At 46.5% G+C, this 17,929-nt stretch overlaps 1 protein-coding gene across 7 annotated transcripts in view; it reads left to right on the forward strand.

Moving 5' to 3' along the window:
- Positions 1–17,883, forward strand: part of SLC23A2 (solute carrier family 23 member 2) — a 133,066-nt gene extending 115,183 nt beyond the window's left edge. For all 7 annotated transcript variants that reach the window (XM_017877979.1, XM_017877962.1, XM_017878011.1 and 4 more), the window contains 6 exons: positions 61–208; positions 2,202–2,307; positions 7,087–7,216; positions 7,914–8,051; positions 10,921–11,016; positions 13,069–17,883. In XM_017877979.1, the coding sequence (XP_017733468.1) occupies positions 61–208; positions 2,202–2,307; positions 7,087–7,216; positions 7,914–8,051; positions 10,921–11,016; positions 13,069–13,301 (851 nt within the window). In that variant the 3' untranslated portion in view covers positions 13,302–17,883. The remainder of the gene's footprint in view (positions 1–60; positions 209–2,201; positions 2,308–7,086; positions 7,217–7,913; positions 8,052–10,920; positions 11,017–13,068) is intronic.
- The last annotated feature ends 46 nt before the right edge of the window (positions 17,884–17,929 follow it).

Below are 17,929 nucleotides of genomic sequence, written 5' to 3' on the forward strand. Positions count from 1 at the left end.
CGGTCCTGGTCACTTTGGCCTGCTTCTCTAGGAGCATTCATGGTTGTTTTCCTCCCACAGTTCAGTGGGGACTGCCCACCGTGTCTGCGGCTGGTGTCATCGGCATGCTCAGCGCGGTGGTCGCCAGCATCATCGAGTCTATTGGTGACTACTACGCCTGTGCACGGCTGTCCTGTGCCCCACCACCCCCCATCCACGCAATAAACAGGTATGTTCCTGAGAAGACGAGTTCCTGATTGGTCCCAGCACCTTGTTTCTTTGTTGTTAGGTTCAGATTACCTTGAAGACAAAACCGAGAGTTTCAGCACAGCCCAGCCGAGCAGCAGGACTCTCATGACTGTTTGACACATCATTGCCTTTGTTCACTTTCATCTTCCTCGTCCATGACGTGGAACAGAATTCCTACCCTTCCTTAATTGCAGTGACATCAAATAACACACTCTCTGCGAAACCACTGTAAGCCTTAAATTCAAAAACCACACGCCAAGCACCATACTTGTTCTTTGCTTTGTGTGTGTGTGTGACATTTGGAGAGACAGATAGGTAAAATCAATGTAGCTCTATGTGTATATAATATATATATACACAGAGAGAGAGAGAGAGAGAGCAAGTGCTACTTTGATTTTCTGTTATCTTGCTTTTCCAACTGTTCTTTTTTTTTTTTTCCACACAAACTGAAATTTTCTTCCGAGCAAAACAAGCTCTTCACTGTTCACAGGTTTTAAAATTTTTTTGTTTCTTTTGTTTTAATTTAAAAATACCCAGGGTCTCACTGTATTGCCCAGGCTGCAGTGCAGTGGCTATTCACAGGCACAGTCATAATGCACCACATGCTCGAACTCCTGGGCTCAAGCAATCCTCCCCGCTCAGCACCCTGAGTAGCTGAGACTGCAGGTGTGCACCCCCATACTTGGCTATACAGCGCTATTTCTACGTTGCAAAAATTACCTGTTTTTTTCCCTGTGTTTCCCCACCCTATCTTGGCTGCCACAATCAGACAGACAGAAAGCAAAAGGTATCATTTTCTCTCCTGTGTAGTGGAAACCTTAGCAGCAGGCAGTAGTAACTGCTCCAGGTCTGTCAATTAGCTACAGTCCAACTGTCCCCAGGGGTAAGCACTGTGTAATCTCTGCTTGGTTACAGTTTATATAAATAGGGACAGGGATAGCAGAAATGAATGAAATCCATGGGATCTAGGGTTTATGAACTGTGAGGTTTATGATCCCAAAACATTTGTTCTTTAGCTTTTGAAAGTTGTTAGATAATTGCCTCTGAGGAGTCTGCAGAGAAAAGAAAACTGCCCAAATCCCCTTCTGTTCTCCAGCCAGCTCTGCCACCCCAGAAGGGACTGTGTGTGATGAGATCAATGGACTGGGCCTTGGCTCTGTTAGAGGGTTTTCAGTCCTGATGTCCACATCTTTCTCTAGTGGAGCTGCTGCATATGATTAAATACCTGTATATCATTGTGTTTAAAAGACTCAGTACTTGTGAAATTATGAAACATTTACTTCCTGATGAGACTGGATTTTAACAGTAAAGGATCACATCAATGTTTTATTTCCATGGACGGCCCATGTTTGTCTTAATGGCTTTATTTTCTGGCTAAAATCCTTTGCTTTCATTTGCAGTGATTTTAAAAACACTCAAATCTAACATGTGATTTAGAGGGATACTTCTCAAAATGGAATGAGCTTTGGGGGTTCTGTCAAAATGCAGATTCTGGCCGGGCGCGGTGGCTCACGCCTGTAATCCCAACACTTTGGGAGGCTGAGGCAGGCGGATCACCCTGAGGTCAGGAATTCCAGACCAGCCTGGCCAACATGGTGAAACCCCGTCTCTACTAAAAATACAAAAATTAGCCAGGCGTGGCGGTGCAAACCTGTAATCCCAGCTACTTGGGAGGCAGGAGAATCTCTTGAACCCAGGAGGTGGAGGTTGTAGTGAGCCGAGGTTGCGTCACTGCATTCTAGCCTAGGTGACAGAGATACTCTAAAAAAAAAAAAAAAATGAAGATTCTTTTCTGCTTCAGCAGGTCTGGGGTGGGGTTTGAGATTGTATTTTTAATCCCCCTCCCAGGAGATGTGGAAGCTGCAGGCTCTGGACCATATTTTTGGATTGCAGATGTGTAGAGGCTATTTCAGAATGAATGCATTATCCCATTGAATGAATGTTTTTCTTTCCTCCATTTCTTTACATTTTAGGGGAATTTTCGTGGAGGGCCTCTCCTGTGTTCTTGATGGCATATTTGGTACCGGGAATGGCTCTACTTCATCCAGTCCCAACATTGGAGTTTTGGGAATTACAAAGGTACACAGATTTTTCTAATTAAATGATTGGGCTTCTAAACATTCATCCATTTCATTGATTGGTCTGGCCACTGCAAGTTCCAAATGAGTGGGCCTCTGATTCTAAAAAATTATTTCTCTCCATCTCCTTTTTTTTTTTAAGTGTTTATAATGCCTGTTTGGAAGTCTCTCTTCTCTTGCTGGTCCAGGTAGGGAGGCACTCCGTGCTGTCACTCCATCATGCAATGTAGATATTTATAAAGCACCGACTCTGCCAGGCCACTGTTCGAGGCACTTGGGATACATCAGTGAATTAAAAAGTGGAGTTTACGTCCTAGCAAGGGAAGACAGACAACCAACAGTCAGCATACTAAGTCCATAAATGATGCAGTATGTCAGCCAGTGACAAGCACTGGGGGAAACATGGGACAGGAAGCTTGGGGAGAGAGGGATTAGGTGTTAAATAGGGTGATCAGGTGACCTGAACACAGACCTGAAGGGTGGAGGGAGGGAGCCCTGCAGATAACCTGGGGAAGAGCCTTCCAGACCGGGGTATGGCCGGGGCAGAGCCCTATCCTGGGAGTAGAAGGTCAGCAAGGAGGCCAGTGCGGGTCAGGGAGTCAGAGCAGGTGGGGTCTGCCAGGTAATTGAGGACCAGGTTACACAGGCAGGCAGGTAGGTAGGCAGTCACAGACTGCCTGAGTGGAAGGGGGTGCTGCAGGGAGCAGCTTGGTCTGATTTTTTTTATTTTTTTTTATTTTTTTTAAGGATGGCTTTGACTGCAGTGATGAGAATAGACCATGGGGGGCTGGGCAAAGGAGAAACGGGATCCCAACTGGGAGGTGTCACTAGTTTTAAATTAAGAGATGACCCACCATTGGCCATTGTATGTTGTGAAACTAAGACCATGAAAATTGGTTCACTGTCCTCGATGGCCTCCGTCTCACAGGTCTCCCTCACCGAGGACTTGGGGTGAACCCAGAAACCTTCTAGAACTGGTTGACCTCTGTCAAACTGGGAGGAGGGAGTGGATTTCTAAAGAACTCTCCCTTGCCATGTAAGATTCTATAATCAGATAAAGAGAATCAGATACTAAGTTTGATTAATCTTGATTGCAAATCCAGGTGACAGGGAGCCGCCAGGCATGCACGCACATGCCCGGTTTGTTTGTTGGTTTCCCCAAGTTGGCAGGACCCTGCCAGAGCTCAGCCTCAGGTGTGCCAATGGCCCCATCTGCCTGTTGCTCCTGGTATGGGGGATGCGAGGAAAGGCTGTCTGAGAGGCACTTCCTCCAGCGTCATCCTGGGAGTCCTATTGCTGCCCATGGTGAGAAGCCAGTGCTGAGCACAGGGAGATGAGGGAATGATCTCATGAGCACAGAATGGGGCCTAAGCCATGCCACTCTTAGCCAGTTTGCTGCTATGAGCTTGCAGGCATATAACTAATCCCAAATAAGATAGCCAACCCTCTGTATCTGTGGTTCTACCAACTTCAATTCAAAAATATTGTTTCTGAACTAATATTGTTTGTTTCTGTACTGTTCTGCGTGAGCATGTACAGACTCTTTTTTTGTCATTATTCTCTGAACAATGCAGTCTGACAACGATTTACAGAACAATTACATTGTATTAAGGATTGTAAGTAATGTCAAGATGATTTAAAGTATATGGGAGGATGTTGGCTGGGTATGGTGGCTCACACCTGTAATCCCAGCACTTTGGGAGACCAAGGTGGGCAGATCACCTGAGGTCAGGAGTTCGAGACCAGCCTGGCCAACATATTGAACCCCTGTCTCCACTAAAAACACAAAAATTAGCCAGGCATGGCGCCTGGTGCCTGTTATCCCAGCCACTTGGGAAGCTGAGGCAGGAGAATCACTTGAACCCAGGAGGCAGAGGTTGCAGTGAGCTGAGATCGTGCCATTGCACTCCACCCTGGGTGACAGAGTGAAACTCTGACTCAAAAAAATAAAAAATGAAAAAATAAAGTATATGGGAGGATGTATGTAGGCTACATGCAAATACTACACCATTTTATGTCAGGGAGTTGAGCATCTGTGGTTGTTGGTATCTGAGGTGGGGAGAGTGGCGGTCCTGAAACTAATTCAGGGATCCCTAGGGGCAACTGTGGGAGTAAAATTGTTGTAGATGAAGACACTCTTAGGGGAAGACGGTTTAACAAGCCTCCTCTTTCTGCATCCCTTTAAAACACATCATCATATAATGTGACCACCAAGGTAGTTTGGGAAATCATTCTTTTTATTAAAATTTGAAGGGTGCTAGCTTACTCTGACAAGTTACCTTGCCAACACTTTTTAATGAGCTGATGTATCCCAAGTGCCTAGAACAGTAGCCTGGCAGAGTGGGTGCTTCATAAATATCTATATTGCATGAAGGAATGATGGTACCTGAGGGCCTCCCTACCTGGACAAGCAAAGTCCATCATTATTAATTTTCGTTATCGCTATGTAGCCCTTAGGTTATTTCTAGGAACAGAGCAAGTAGTATCTCGCTGACTGTCATCTCTTTGGTGGTGTCCAGAGGAAGGTCATTTCTCCTTGTTGCATTTTGCATCACTGTTGAAGACCAGAAACCCAGGATCTATTTTTCCAAGGTCCTAGAGGCAGAGCCACAGTTCAGGAGGGAGGTGCCAAGGAGATTCCAGGGAATGGACCCTGTGAGAGGGGACACAAAGGTCCTGGGGAAGCACCGGGAGGGCTGGGATTTTAGGGCTCTATCTCTGGTAGTTAGAATAAAACGTAATAGGTACTTGGCCAATATTCACTAAACAGAAGAATGGCTTAGTTGCTGCATATATTTTTGACAGCATCAAAGGCAGATCAGTCTTCCAGGTGTCACTTTCGTGTCAGATTTAGTTTCAGGTATCCCTGGGGCCAGTTTGGCCCCTCATACCTAACGGGCCTGCCTGGCCCTGCTGGGAGTCTTTGCATAGGCTGTTTCCTCTGCCTGGATGGTCTTCCACTAGCAAGCTCGTACTCACTCCTCAGGACCATCTCCAACAACCCTCCCCTACTCTTCAGATGTTCTCTTCCCTGCTGCTGGGCTCCCCCAACAGCAGGAACAGCACAGCAGTGAGATTATTTGATCAAGCTTGTGACTTACTCATCTTTGCATTCACCTGCCCCAGTCTAATAAGTCACAAGCTTGATCAAATAATTACATAGTTCCTCAAAAATGTTTGCTGAAGATGGGGCCGTTAGTAAATGAAAGCCTTCCTTATTACATAGTAACAGGCAAGCACGAGTCACTTCTGCTTGATTTGTCAGTTTGAGTGATCTTTTCCATTGCTTCCCTGCCTTCCGTGGTGTGGGGAGTCACACGCTAGGGATAATGGGACAGTGACTGAGTCCAGCTGGGCGGCTGTCTCTCATGTGCACAGCCTCAGATCAGGCTCTGATCGGCTTAACCGGCTGACCCTGGTCCTTTGAGAGTTCTGCACAGTGGTCACCATGTCACACACAGCTGCACCAGCCACGTGTGTCTGGTGGGCACTTTAGATGTGGCCAGTGTGCGTGAGGAATTGCATTTAAAATTTCGTCTTATTTTATTTAATTAAAATGTAAGCAACCCCCTTCTCCTCACTGGGGTCATACATAAATCCTTGTGGACACTCCCCCAAACACTCTAGAATCTCCTTTACCCAGTTTTACATCCTCAGGGTGTTTTCCTGGAAGAGGCAGCACAGAGTAGGGGCCCACAGTGCAGGATTCTTGAGCCCGATGCCAGCGCCACCTCCCACTGTCCGGGTGACAGCAGGCTAGACAGAAGCTGCTGGGAGGCAGAGAGCAGGAGTAGCAGATACGCCCTACGTGGTGCTGTGGGAGCCTGTAATGGGAGAATAGTCCTGGAGTCAGGATGCTTTTCAGAGGAGCATTTGGGTGATGTTTAAAAGGATATCTCTGGGATCTGGCTAGGAGGGAGCCACAGGGAAGGGTGTCCAGGTAGACAGGCCAAGGCCTGCCTGGCTTGCTTGGAAAGAGCCTCAGAAGTGGTCTTTATTTCGTGAGTACCAGAGGATGCAAGCAGGGGACCAACCTCCCCAATTCCATGTGTTAAAAAGGTCACCCTGTGGCAGCATGGAGTGGGTGCAGGAAAGGCCAGAGGCAGCAAGCCCATGTGGGCGGCTCTCAGGTGGCTCATTGCATGCCAGCTACCATTCAGGCAGTTTTATGCAGGTCCTGTTTAATCCTCAAAACAAAATCACGAGGCTTGTGCATGACTGAGACGAAGATCCTGAGACTCTAGAGGATATGGGTCTGCCCGACCATACAGTTAAACGCGGGCTGGGAGAAGAGCCCGCAGTCAGGCTCCAGATGTCCTCACCTGTAGCCCCTTCTCTTTTCCACCTCTCACAGGAAGGGCGCCATGAGGAGAGGAGGTTCCAGACATGTCTGGGGGTTTGGTCTGATTTCCGGTGTGGGGAAGTTGGCATTGAGGCTGAAGCAGGGAAAGTCGCCTTGGTGACGTGTGGTGCCGGGAACCCAGGGGATAGGCAGGGAAAACTGTAGCCTTTGCATTTGAGACACAGAGGGCCATCCCAACCCATGACTGTGCCAGGGCAGTAGAGCCCGGGGGCTTGAGTGCAGGGAGTGTCACCAAGGCGTGGAGATGCAGAGGGCGACCCTCAGGGTCCCCATAGTGGAGGTGAGAAGAGTGGGCTGAGGAGGAGGGGAAGGTAGCGAGCCAGGCCATGGGTATCTCTGGTCTGTGTTCTTTAGTAACTCATGGTGATTTTGCATGGAGATCAGTCCCTGTTTCCCGGTCTCCCATGTGTCCTGCAGGTCGGCAGCCGCCGCGTGATACAGTGTGGAGCAGCCCTCATGCTTGCCCTGGGCATGATTGGGAAGTTCAGTGCCCTCTTTGCGTCCCTTCCAGATCCTGTGCTGGGAGCCCTGTTCTGCACGCTCTTTGGTAAGACTCCCCTCTCTGGCTTTTTCCTTTACTTTTCCAAATTTTAATAGGGATCATGGTGTTTTGCTGACTCCCTTCAGTAAGAAGGTAATGATAAATTTCTGTTTTAAAATACAAAGGATATGCCTTCAAAAAATGAAAAATTTTATCACTCTCTGAGTTAAATTTATATTAAAGATGGAACCAACAATAAGATGTAATTGTGCTACGAACATTTAGATTAAATTTAATCTCTTTAGTATTTCTGGCCAGTTTAACTCAAATACCATCCCTCTGAATGGGCCACTTAAAACTGACCATTTTTACAGTGGGACTCTGGATTTGATCTCTGCGCCATTTCGCTGTAATAACCAGAGACATGCACCAGATATTTGGGTAGGTCTCCTTGTTTAATCATAATGTGTGTGTAGAGAGGGAACCAATGTCCTTAGTTTTCTGTTTGACAAACAAAATGCCATGTGGTGTTTATGCTCCTATATAAGCCTAAATAGTGCTTAGGCTGAGGGTCATTTTGCTCAGAGCCTGGGGTGGCCACAGTCTGACCCCACACATCCCCCTTCCTGTCCCTGCACTGGTCTCATTGGTTTTTGCTGGACAGAGAAGGGGCCCCAGGGAGCCTGCCCTCACCTGCCCTGAGCAGTGAGCTATCCGTGCTGCAGTGGTGCTAGAGCTTGTGGTCTGGTTTGTTTTTCTCCAGGAATGATCACAGCTGTTGGCCTCTCTAACCTGCAGTTCATTGATTTAAATTCTTCCCGGAACCTCTTTGTGCTTGGATTTTCGATCTTCTTTGGGCTCGTCCTTCCAAGTTACCTAAGACAGAACCCGCTGGTCACAGGTAAGGAAATGGGCTTTACATCTTGGAGTGGGAGCTGGAACCACAGCCACCAGTCCACACGCGGCTCTTTGCCCATTGGAGAGGACTTTGGGCCTCCAGGAACTGTGGTGCAGATGCGTCTGTGGATCTCTCTTGAATCTCACTTTTCAGCAGTTATCTGGAAGCCCTGTGGGCTTCCCACTGGCGTGTACACGTGACAGTCATGGATTCTGATGTCTCTTTTTCAGTGGGACCCTCTCCATTGAGAGAACGCCTCTCTCTAAATCCTTTTGATTTCATTAGTCTATTTTAATAGACTAATGCTCCATTAAGATTTTTTTTTTGAAACTCAACTTCATAGACTTTGAACATGTTATTCTACAATTTTATATCCATCCTATTAAATCCTCAGAGCAAAATCACTTGGCTTGTGCATTCAAGATTAACCTTTTTAACTCCTCCTTTTGTTTTAATACTGCAATGTCATGAAGAATGTAGAAAGGAGGAACCATCTCAAGACACAGCCATTGCTACTGGTAATATCTTAGCCAGTGCAGAATTGAGCGTTTGTTTATACAGATATTGTTTGTGGGTGAAATTCACATAACAAAATTAACCACTTTAAGCAGTTCAGTGGCATCTAGTACAGTGTTGTGCAGCCATCACCTCTGTCCAGTTTCCAAAACATTTCATCACCCCAAAATAAAACCTCGAACTCATTAAGCAGTAAATCCCCATAACCCCCTGCTCCCATCCCCTGGCAGCCACCAGTATGCTTTCTGTTTCTATGGATTCACAGTGTGTTCTAGGTATAGTCATAATATGTGGCTTTTTGTGTCTGGCTTCCTTCACTTAGCATGTTTTCAAGATTCATCCATGTAGCATGTAGCAGTACTTCATTCCTTTTTTTGAGATGGAGTCTCACTTTGTTGCTCAGGCTGGAATGCAGGCCTGGGTGTGATCTCAGCTCACTGCAACCTCCACCTCCTGGGTTCAAGCGATTCTCATGCCTCAGCCTCCCAAGTAGCTGGGATAGTAGGCACCCACCACCACACCCAGCCAATTTTTGTATTTTTAGTGGAGACGGGGTTTCACCATGTTGGCCAGGCTAGTCTTGAGCTCCTGACCTCAAGTGATCCACCTGCCTCGGCCTCCCAAAGTGTTGGGATTACAGGCGTGAGCCGCTGTGCCTGGCCTCATTCCTTTTTTATGACTAGATAATATTCTACCGTGTGTATATACCATAGTTTGTTTATCCATTCACCCACTGATGGACATTTGGGTTGTTTCTGGCCTTTGGCTCTTGTGAATATTGATATGCAAGTACAGTCAGTTCTCATTATTCATGAAGTTATGTTCCATAGAGTTGCCACAGGCAGTATTAGCAAATATTGAACCATTGCTGGGGAAACACAGCCAGCAATGCCACAGCTCCTGTCTGGATGGATCTTCTCTAACATACACCACAGCCACCTAATGTGTAGGAACATCAGGGAGCACTTCACACCACTTGGTGGACATTTTAAACAGTGAGATCACCAACGGAAAGCACACAGTATGACAGACATGGCACTACATAGTCCGCAAAAAGGACTCTTATTTACGGGATGAGGCCAGAACAAGGCAGAGCATCACCTTGTTTGTCATCAGCCAGGAATGTGTGTGGCATGGCTCAGATTTTTCACGGCTCTGTATACCCATGAAGGCACCAAGGGTATTCATTTTGGGTTTACAAATAAATTTTAGTGTATAGGCAATTTCACAAACACGTAATTCACAATCAATGTGGGCCATATTTGAGTATTTGTTTTCATTTCTCCTGGGTATATACCTAAGAGTGGAATAATTGTTGGGTTATGTAGTAATTCTATTTTTAACCTTTTGAGGAACCGCCAAACGTTTTCATGGCGGCCGCACCATTTTACTCTCCCATTAGTCATGTACGAGGGTTCCTGTTTCTCCACATCCTCACCAGTGCCTATGATTTTCTGCTGAGGATCATTCTGTCTTCAGTATGGAAACTGTGTAGATAAACGAGATTCTTGCTGCTTTTTACATTTAATATGTCATACTCAGGGTCAGGCACGGTGGCTCATGCCTGTAATCCCAGCACTTTGGGAGGCCGAGGCGGGCAGATCACGAGGTCAGGAGATCGAGACCTTCCTGGCTAACATGGTGAAACCCCGTCTCTACTAAAATACAAAACAATTAGCCGGGCATGGTGGCGGGCGCCTGTAATCCCAGCTACTCGGGAGGCTGAGGCAGGAGAATGGCATGAACCCGGGAGGCGGAGCTTGCAGTGAGCCGAGACTGCGCCACTGCACTCCAGCCTGGGCAACAGAGTGAGACTCCATCTCAAAAAAAAAAATAAGAAAAAAGAAAATCATATTCATGGGAGGACATCTTTATAAATCCAGCTGCTCCTGATTAAAAGCAGCTAAGCACTAATTGGTAACCCAGGATACTGAAAAGTCTTGTATGATTGTACGTACCAGAAATATTTTTGTCGTCTTATTATTCACTTTGTAATTTTTTTCTCAGCCTTATGACTACCATTTTCTTTTTATTTTGAATTTTTTTAATCCACCGACTACACCCCTGTGGCTTCATAGTTCGTTGTAGGGTAAACGCCACTCTTAGATTCACCTTCTATGCACCACTGTTGGGAATTCTTCTTATGGAGATACCTTTGGATTATTGTTGAAAGTGTTCATCGTAGTTTAAAACATTACCAGCAAAAATTCATCTACACGTGCACAACTAAGAAATTTACACTTTCCTTTACTGCTTTGATTGGCGGAGTTCTTCCCACACCATTGCCCCTTCCCAAGTCAAGGGCAGGCTCACCGCTGCCATGGCACTGACCTCTATGGCTATGTTCTCTTTCTAGGGATAACAGGAATCGATCAAGTCTTGAACGTCCTTCTCACAACTGCTATGTTTGTAGGGGGCTGTGTGGCTTTTATCCTGGATAACACCATCCCAGGTATGTGGTATATATCAAACACACTTTTTTTTTTTTTTAAACATATATGTTACTTTTTTGCCAAATAGAAATGGAAAACAGGAAGAGTCAATGAGTTCAAAGCCATCACTAATTATAACTGTTTTCTAAAACAGTTGCAATGGCACTCCCAGCCTCCGTGTATGGATCAGTTTTTTGCTAACTAAACTGATTTTGTTTCTCCTGAAGGACTTTTGCGAGACAGCAGGTGAGTTTGCTGCGTGTGGTGAGATGGCAGTGGGATGGGCACAGGCCAGGTTCCTGCCCCCCTGCACAGCCTGTGCCAGAGGCCCTGCAGTGTGGCTTTCATCTGATCTGAGAGAGGTGGGCACAGCCTGCAGCACTTCTACCTGGGGAGACTGTCCTTTAAATGAGTTGTTACTAAGTGGGCTTCCAACCAACTAAAACCAAAAGGCAGTAGAAGACCATGGGCAAAGGCTGAGATCAGGGTCTAAGATCATTGACAAGAGATGCCTGGAAGCAGCTGCCTCTCCAGTACCCATGACCCCTGTTTATGGATACATTCTGTGCTGAGCTTGGGGTGACAGACTAGGATGTTATGTGGGTCCTGCCTTGGAGGTGGCTGCTGTGGACCACTGTAAAGTGCTGCCATGGACATACTGGCAGATTTCCCTGCCTTCAAGGAAGGGTGATACTTATTCTTAAGCTTGAAGGTTTTGTTGACATTTTCCCCTTGAAACAACAAATAAAAATAAAAATCTCCAGAAAATAACCTCAATCATTGAGATTGCTGGGGAGACCAAGGCAGAAGGAATCACACACATGAATAGATGGAAGGCAGTGGATTTAAGAGAGTCCGTAACGACTATCCTCTTTCTCTCCTAAGCCAGAGGGAATTGAGAGAGGGGTACAACAGTTAGGCTGATGGAAATTAAAGTCAGCTTTATTTCTGAAATACTAATGAGAGAGCAGAGCTTAGATATAAAAAAAATCATGAGCTTCCTTGCTGAGCCCTGTGTGCTCAGAGCTTTCTCCCTGACCCATCTGTCAGGGTGCAGAGTGGCCAGGAGTGTCCAACTGGTAGATATTCATCCCCATGGAAGCACGACAGATACATGACCCGTGTGTCCCCCACAGCACCAGACACACTAAAATGGAGCAAAGCAGCATGAAGTGTGGGTCTGTCTGGATGGGGGCGTGAGTGTGCAGTGACTGGTTGATGAAGGCATTGTGTGATACAATAAAGACTCAGCCCTGTTTTGCAAACTCAGATTTGCATTTTAAAGAGGGTGTTTTTTTTACGCAGATTTACATTTTAGAGAGTTTTTTGTGTGTGTGTTGTTGTTGTTGTTTTGTTTTGTTTTGTTTTTAAGACAGAGTCTTGCTCTGTTGTCCAGGCTAGAGTGCAAGTGGCATGATCTCAGCTCACTGCAATCTCTGCCTCTCAGGTTCAAGCGATTCTCCTGTCTCAGCCTCCTGAGTAGTTAAGATTACAGGCGTGCACCACCATGCCCAGCTAATTTTTGTATTTTGAGTAGGGACGGGGTTTCACCATGTTGACTAGGCTGGTCCAAACTCCTGGCCTCATGTGATCCTCTTACCTCGGCCTCCCAAAGTGCTTGGATTACAGGTGTGAGCCACCACACCTGGCCTAGAGAGGTAGTTTTTGAACAGACTTAGGGCAGGAGGTGATGAGCCGGAAGACTAGGTAACCAGTTGGAAGACCAATAGAATGAACCAGGAAAGCAATAACATGGCCTGGGCTGGACCCTAACAGTGATAATTGAGAATATGGGTCACACAGAAGAATAGGGAAGTCGGAAGACCACTAGGTGATTGCTTGAATGAGGGACATGGAGAGGTTAGTGCTTCTTAGACTTCTGGTTTGGGCACTGGATAGCTGAGCACCTTCAACTCTGCAGGTGTTCTTTGCTGTCACCTGGGCAGGTTTGATCTGTAGGAGTGTGTGTGTGTGTGTGTGTGTGTGTGTGTGTGTGTGTAACGACAGTTTCTTTCTCAGTAGAGCTGCTAAATGAAGCATTCCTTTGTTTTATCTTGGGATGTGTGTGACAGGTACTCCAGAGGAAAGAGGAATCCGGAAATGGAAGAAGGGAGTGGGCAAAGGCAACAAATCACTCGACGGCATGGAGTCATACAATTTGCCATTTGGCATGAACATTATAAAAAAATACAGATGCTTCAGCTACTTACCCATCAGTCCAACCTTCGTGGGCTACACATGGAAAGGCCTCAGGAAGAGCGACAACAGCCGGAGTTCAGACGAAGACTCCCAGGCCACGGGATAGCCTTTGCTGTGCCCTGTGGCCCGGCCGCAGTGAGGCATGTATCTGTAGTTCCTTGCTGGGTAACAAGAAGTAAAATACATGTTTGTGTATCTACATTTACATTCTGCGCCCCAGAGCTAAGACAGACTGTGAATCACTTTTCTTCTGCAGGGGTGATGGTGCCTGATACGGTGTCTCGCCTATCTCCTTATTTAAGCCCTTGACCCCTTGCCCTTTGAGAGTGTCCATTGCTGGCCGTGGTCACTAAGTTTGAAGTTCCAGTCCTCCCTTGGGGGAGTGGGCATTTAAAATCTGCAGCAATTCCTTGCTTCAGTTCCCTTCCACCGCCCAGGGCTGGCTTTCCTGTAAGCCACCTCCAGGGTCCAGGGGCTTTCTCTCTCTCTCTCCAAAGCCTCTGGACCTGCTTGCTTGTCATTTGACCCTTGTCTGTGCCCGCAGAGACCTCCTCTGACCAAGGGGCACCAGTATCCTCGCGCTGTCACGACTGAGTGGCCCAGCATGATTCTGTTGTCGCTGATCTCCTGGAGGAGGAGGCTGCTGACCTGAAAACAGTGGCATGGCTGCCTTGTGCCCAGGTCAGGCCATGGGTAAGCCCTGCACAGATGTTGAATGAACATCTGTTTGGGGCATTGGAGGCAAAAGGAAAGGACTCTAAAGCCAATATCTGATTCTCAGCTGCACCTTCTCTTGGCCACCCTGGCCCTGACCAGGCCAGCACGTGCACACTGGCCTCTTTTCACTTCACCAGTGGCCGAGACACCCTCTCTGGCATTTATCACTATTGGCCGGTGTGATGAGTGTAGAGTGACCCCCAAGGCACCAGTCACACAAGCTGATGGGCGTCTTGGCTCTGCCGTCATGTGGATGTTACTGTCGCGCGCGTCTATAATTACAAGGTTTTATTCCTATTTAATGTTATTGACTATAGCAGATTTTGGAAATCAGTGTTTTCCACGTGACCCTTTTCCTTGCATCTCTATTCCTTGTCCCCCACCCCACTCTTCCACGCATCAAGAAAAGAACCAGCATTTGTAAAGCTGTGGATGCCATCAGGGAAGCTTGTTGTGACGGCTTTTGAAGGCCAGTAACCATTGTTGTGGTTGTGTTTTGTATTGCTTGATACCATGAAAGTGTAAATACTGTAATGCCTAATCTATTTATCAAAACTGACTACTGGACCAGAGCCCAGAAACCATGGGTCAAGTTACACGTGAATTTGTTTTGTGAAGAAGGGAGGCTGGGGCAGGTAACATGCAGAGCCGCCACGTGGAACGGTCTGTCGGCCAGCTGGTCCCACTTTCCAGGGCTTCTGTTGAAAGTCGCTTTTGGCAGTCGTGGCTTAAGGAGACTTCCTGTGGGTTGCCATGTTGCACGTTCATTAGATCTTGATTTTACAGGTGAGGGTGGTGGCCAAAGGTGATGATAAAAGCAGCCAACAGGCTCCGTCTCACTTAAGAGAGTTCTAATTAATAACACTAAATCCTTCCTGAGAAATGACTCCTGTTGGTTTGGTTTGAAGTTTTTCAGAGAAGGAAAAAGCCTGAGATAAGAAGCAGTACCCCTGCTTCATGAGGTGGCCGCATATTCAGTGGCTGTTGGCCTGGTCGAGCTTTGGTCAGCTGCTTAGGTGCCTGTCTCCTGTCTCCAGCGGCAGAGCATGGTTCTTGGCAGCCTGGTGTCCACACGGTGCATTCCTGTCCCCCTCGGCCCCAGGCTGGCTCAGCTTTCCAGTGCTGCGGCGCTGTCTTTGCAGCATTGCCATGTCACTGTAGCCCCCTTCACTCCTGGAAGTTTGGGGCTTCAAGGTTTATTCTGGCAAGAACACCTTGGAGCCACTGCATTATTTTGCCAAAACCTTACTGCAGATTAAGTAAAGAACTTAGATGCTAAATTACATCTAATTTTGTATTTTTTTTAAATGTGTCTTTGATGCATACATTAGAAGCACACTGGCTCATGGTTTCCATCCCTCTTGCCTTGGGACGCCCTTGAGGCTGGCAGCCCTCCTGCACTGAGTTGCTCTCAGTTCCTTCTGTTTGGATTTTGCTCAACATCTCCAGTTTCTCTGCTCCGAACAATGGGGTAAACTGCTAAACATCCCAGAGATTTGCAATCTTCTAGCTCTCCAGGTGAGCAGGAAGACCACATATCTAAATAAAAGCCTGAAAGTCATTGGTGATCCAGGGGCACCTTCTCTTCAGCTTGACTGGGCGTCTTCCACTGTATAACACTCAAAGTGTGTGCTCTAGCCATCCAGAAACCCACTCCCTTCTGAAGCCCCTCCTTGGGCCGGGTTTTATCAGGAGGCTTCAACTCCGCTAATGTGTGGGGTGCCCTCTGTGGGTCTTCACACGGGGAAGGGAGCCCTACACTTTCAACTCCTGTTGGAATGAGAGTTTCCTGTTCTTCTTATTCCACTGGGGCCAACCCGATATTCTGTCTGAGGAGGGTTAAGGGGATAGGAGGGAGGGAGCAAAGAGGGCAGCCTGACTAGATGCCACTGCTGAATCTGGTACTTTGTGCACAGCCTTGAGTGATTGGAGTCCCCTAATGACTAATAAACTCAAACATGTAACACACACACACACACACACACACACACACACACACACACACACCATTTTAGGAAGTGGTTCTCCTGCTAGGAAATATGCTACAGAATGAAAGTTTGTAATTGAAAGAAAAAGAACGTATTCATCTGCTTCTTGGGTTTAAGCACACACCTGAAGGGGAGATATTGGGGGACACGGTGGCCACCTGCAGTCTGTGTCATGACGCTTCCCATTCACATCATTGGCCTGCATTGCTGGGGCTATGAACCACCACCCCATACTTTGTTTTGCCTGTAGAGTGTTCTAAAATATTTTGGATGTGAATGTTCTTGCAGGCCAGTTAGTCTCCAGTTTCCACAGAGACCACCTCCTCACCACCTTCCTAGGTCACTTGCCTGGTCCCTAAAAGAAAGCATTTGTGTGGGTGATCCCAACATGAAACGTAGACAGTGTGAATACGGACAGGAGGTGATGCCGTATTCACAGTGGGGGATGGGGAACCCCCACCCCTGCTTCACAGAATAATGGGAAGTGACTCTAGTCTTTGTAAGCAATTTCCATTCTCATTAGGTAGTTAAATGTAGATTCACTGATACATTTACTTTCAGAATCTGTAAGAGGATTTCAAATGCTAACTTTTAGTTTCTTGGGACTGATCAAGGCAAGCCAGAATGAAGCATCATAGGTCCTGATGGTTTCCCGTTTTCATGGTAACAAATTCACACACAGGTTTTGCTTTATACTGTAGAATACTGACTTTCATGATGACAACTTGGTTTATGCATGAATATTGCAGTATTTCCATATAGCAAAATAACATTTCTACCCAGGATAATAGTCACAGTTTTCCAGGGAGGGAATGATATAATTTTCATGACAATGTCATGTGATGATAGAATTTCTCCATTGATGAATCTCTAGTATGTGTGTATACTTTATTTCCCATACGTATTTTTTATGACCATGAGCTAAGTTGTTATTTCTTTCATTCATGTCCCTGCTGAAATACTGGTACTAGCAACTTAAAGTTGGCAAGTCTCATCTTCAGTAATATGGATGCCATGGGAGTGGCCAGGCTAGATTGAAGGTGAATATGGAGCGATAGCAGAAGCCTCATTCCAGAACCCATCTGGCCAGAGAAGAAGTAGCATCCTGGGGTGGCCATGCATGGGGTGTACACTCGCTACAGGCACAGGCCTGGCATGGCTGTCACTGGACGCCAGCTATGCACGCCCAGCCACACCTGCTGCACGCCGCATTCGTGTGCGGCTCCGGGCCTGAGCATTCACAAAGCTCGCTTCTCCAGGGAGCCTCCCCTTGGCTTTAGAAAAGAGCCCAGGGACTTATGTGCTGCCTGTTGTACTCTGTCCCCTCATTACTTTTTTAGACACAGGGACTAGGACATCGACCACCCTCTGCCCCTCCTGCAGTCAGAACCTGAGTAGTGCAAGAAGGGCCACCCGATTTTGCCAGCGTTGGGGTCTCTTTTCAGCAGCCTCACAGGCATTCCCATCCTTTCTGGTTGGTGTTGACTGTGTTTCAGCATCACTCTACCCTCCCACGTCCTTAGCATTGCTGTGCGTGTTTCCAGGCAGTTAGGACACCCTTCCCCATGTTGCCATCTTACTGACAGTTCAAATGACTCTCCTTTTCTGTTCGTTAGTAACAGTCTTTATTTGACACCTTAATACATTTCTGACTGTTCTTAAAACAGTGGGGATGCCTATATTTTCCTTGAGTTTTTGTGACTGACTTTGGCTATGTATACCTTTCTGGGGTTTTGTTTTTTTATTTTATTTTGCATACCGAGGGTATTTGGGGTGGGGTTGTTTTTTGAGATGTGTAATTCTTTTATGGAGTTTTTAAAAAGAATTTTCATATTGTTTTTCTAACATGGCTTCATTAAACGTTTAAGTATTTTAAAAATATGTAATATTTGGACCAGATGTTGTGAATAATAGTAGAGATAAAGCTATTTTATTCTGTATTTTTAAAACTGTTCCGTACAAATAAAAGCTCTCCTGGACACAAAAAAAAAAAAAAAAAAAAAAAAAAAAATTTAAAAAAACAAAAAAA

The sequence above is a fragment of the Rhinopithecus bieti genome, unplaced genomic scaffold (assembly GCF_001698545.2).
Source record: "Rhinopithecus bieti isolate Rb0 unplaced genomic scaffold, ASM169854v2 scaffold_65, whole genome shotgun sequence".
In the NCBI taxonomy this organism is placed as follows: domain Eukaryota; kingdom Metazoa; phylum Chordata; class Mammalia; order Primates; family Cercopithecidae; genus Rhinopithecus; species Rhinopithecus bieti.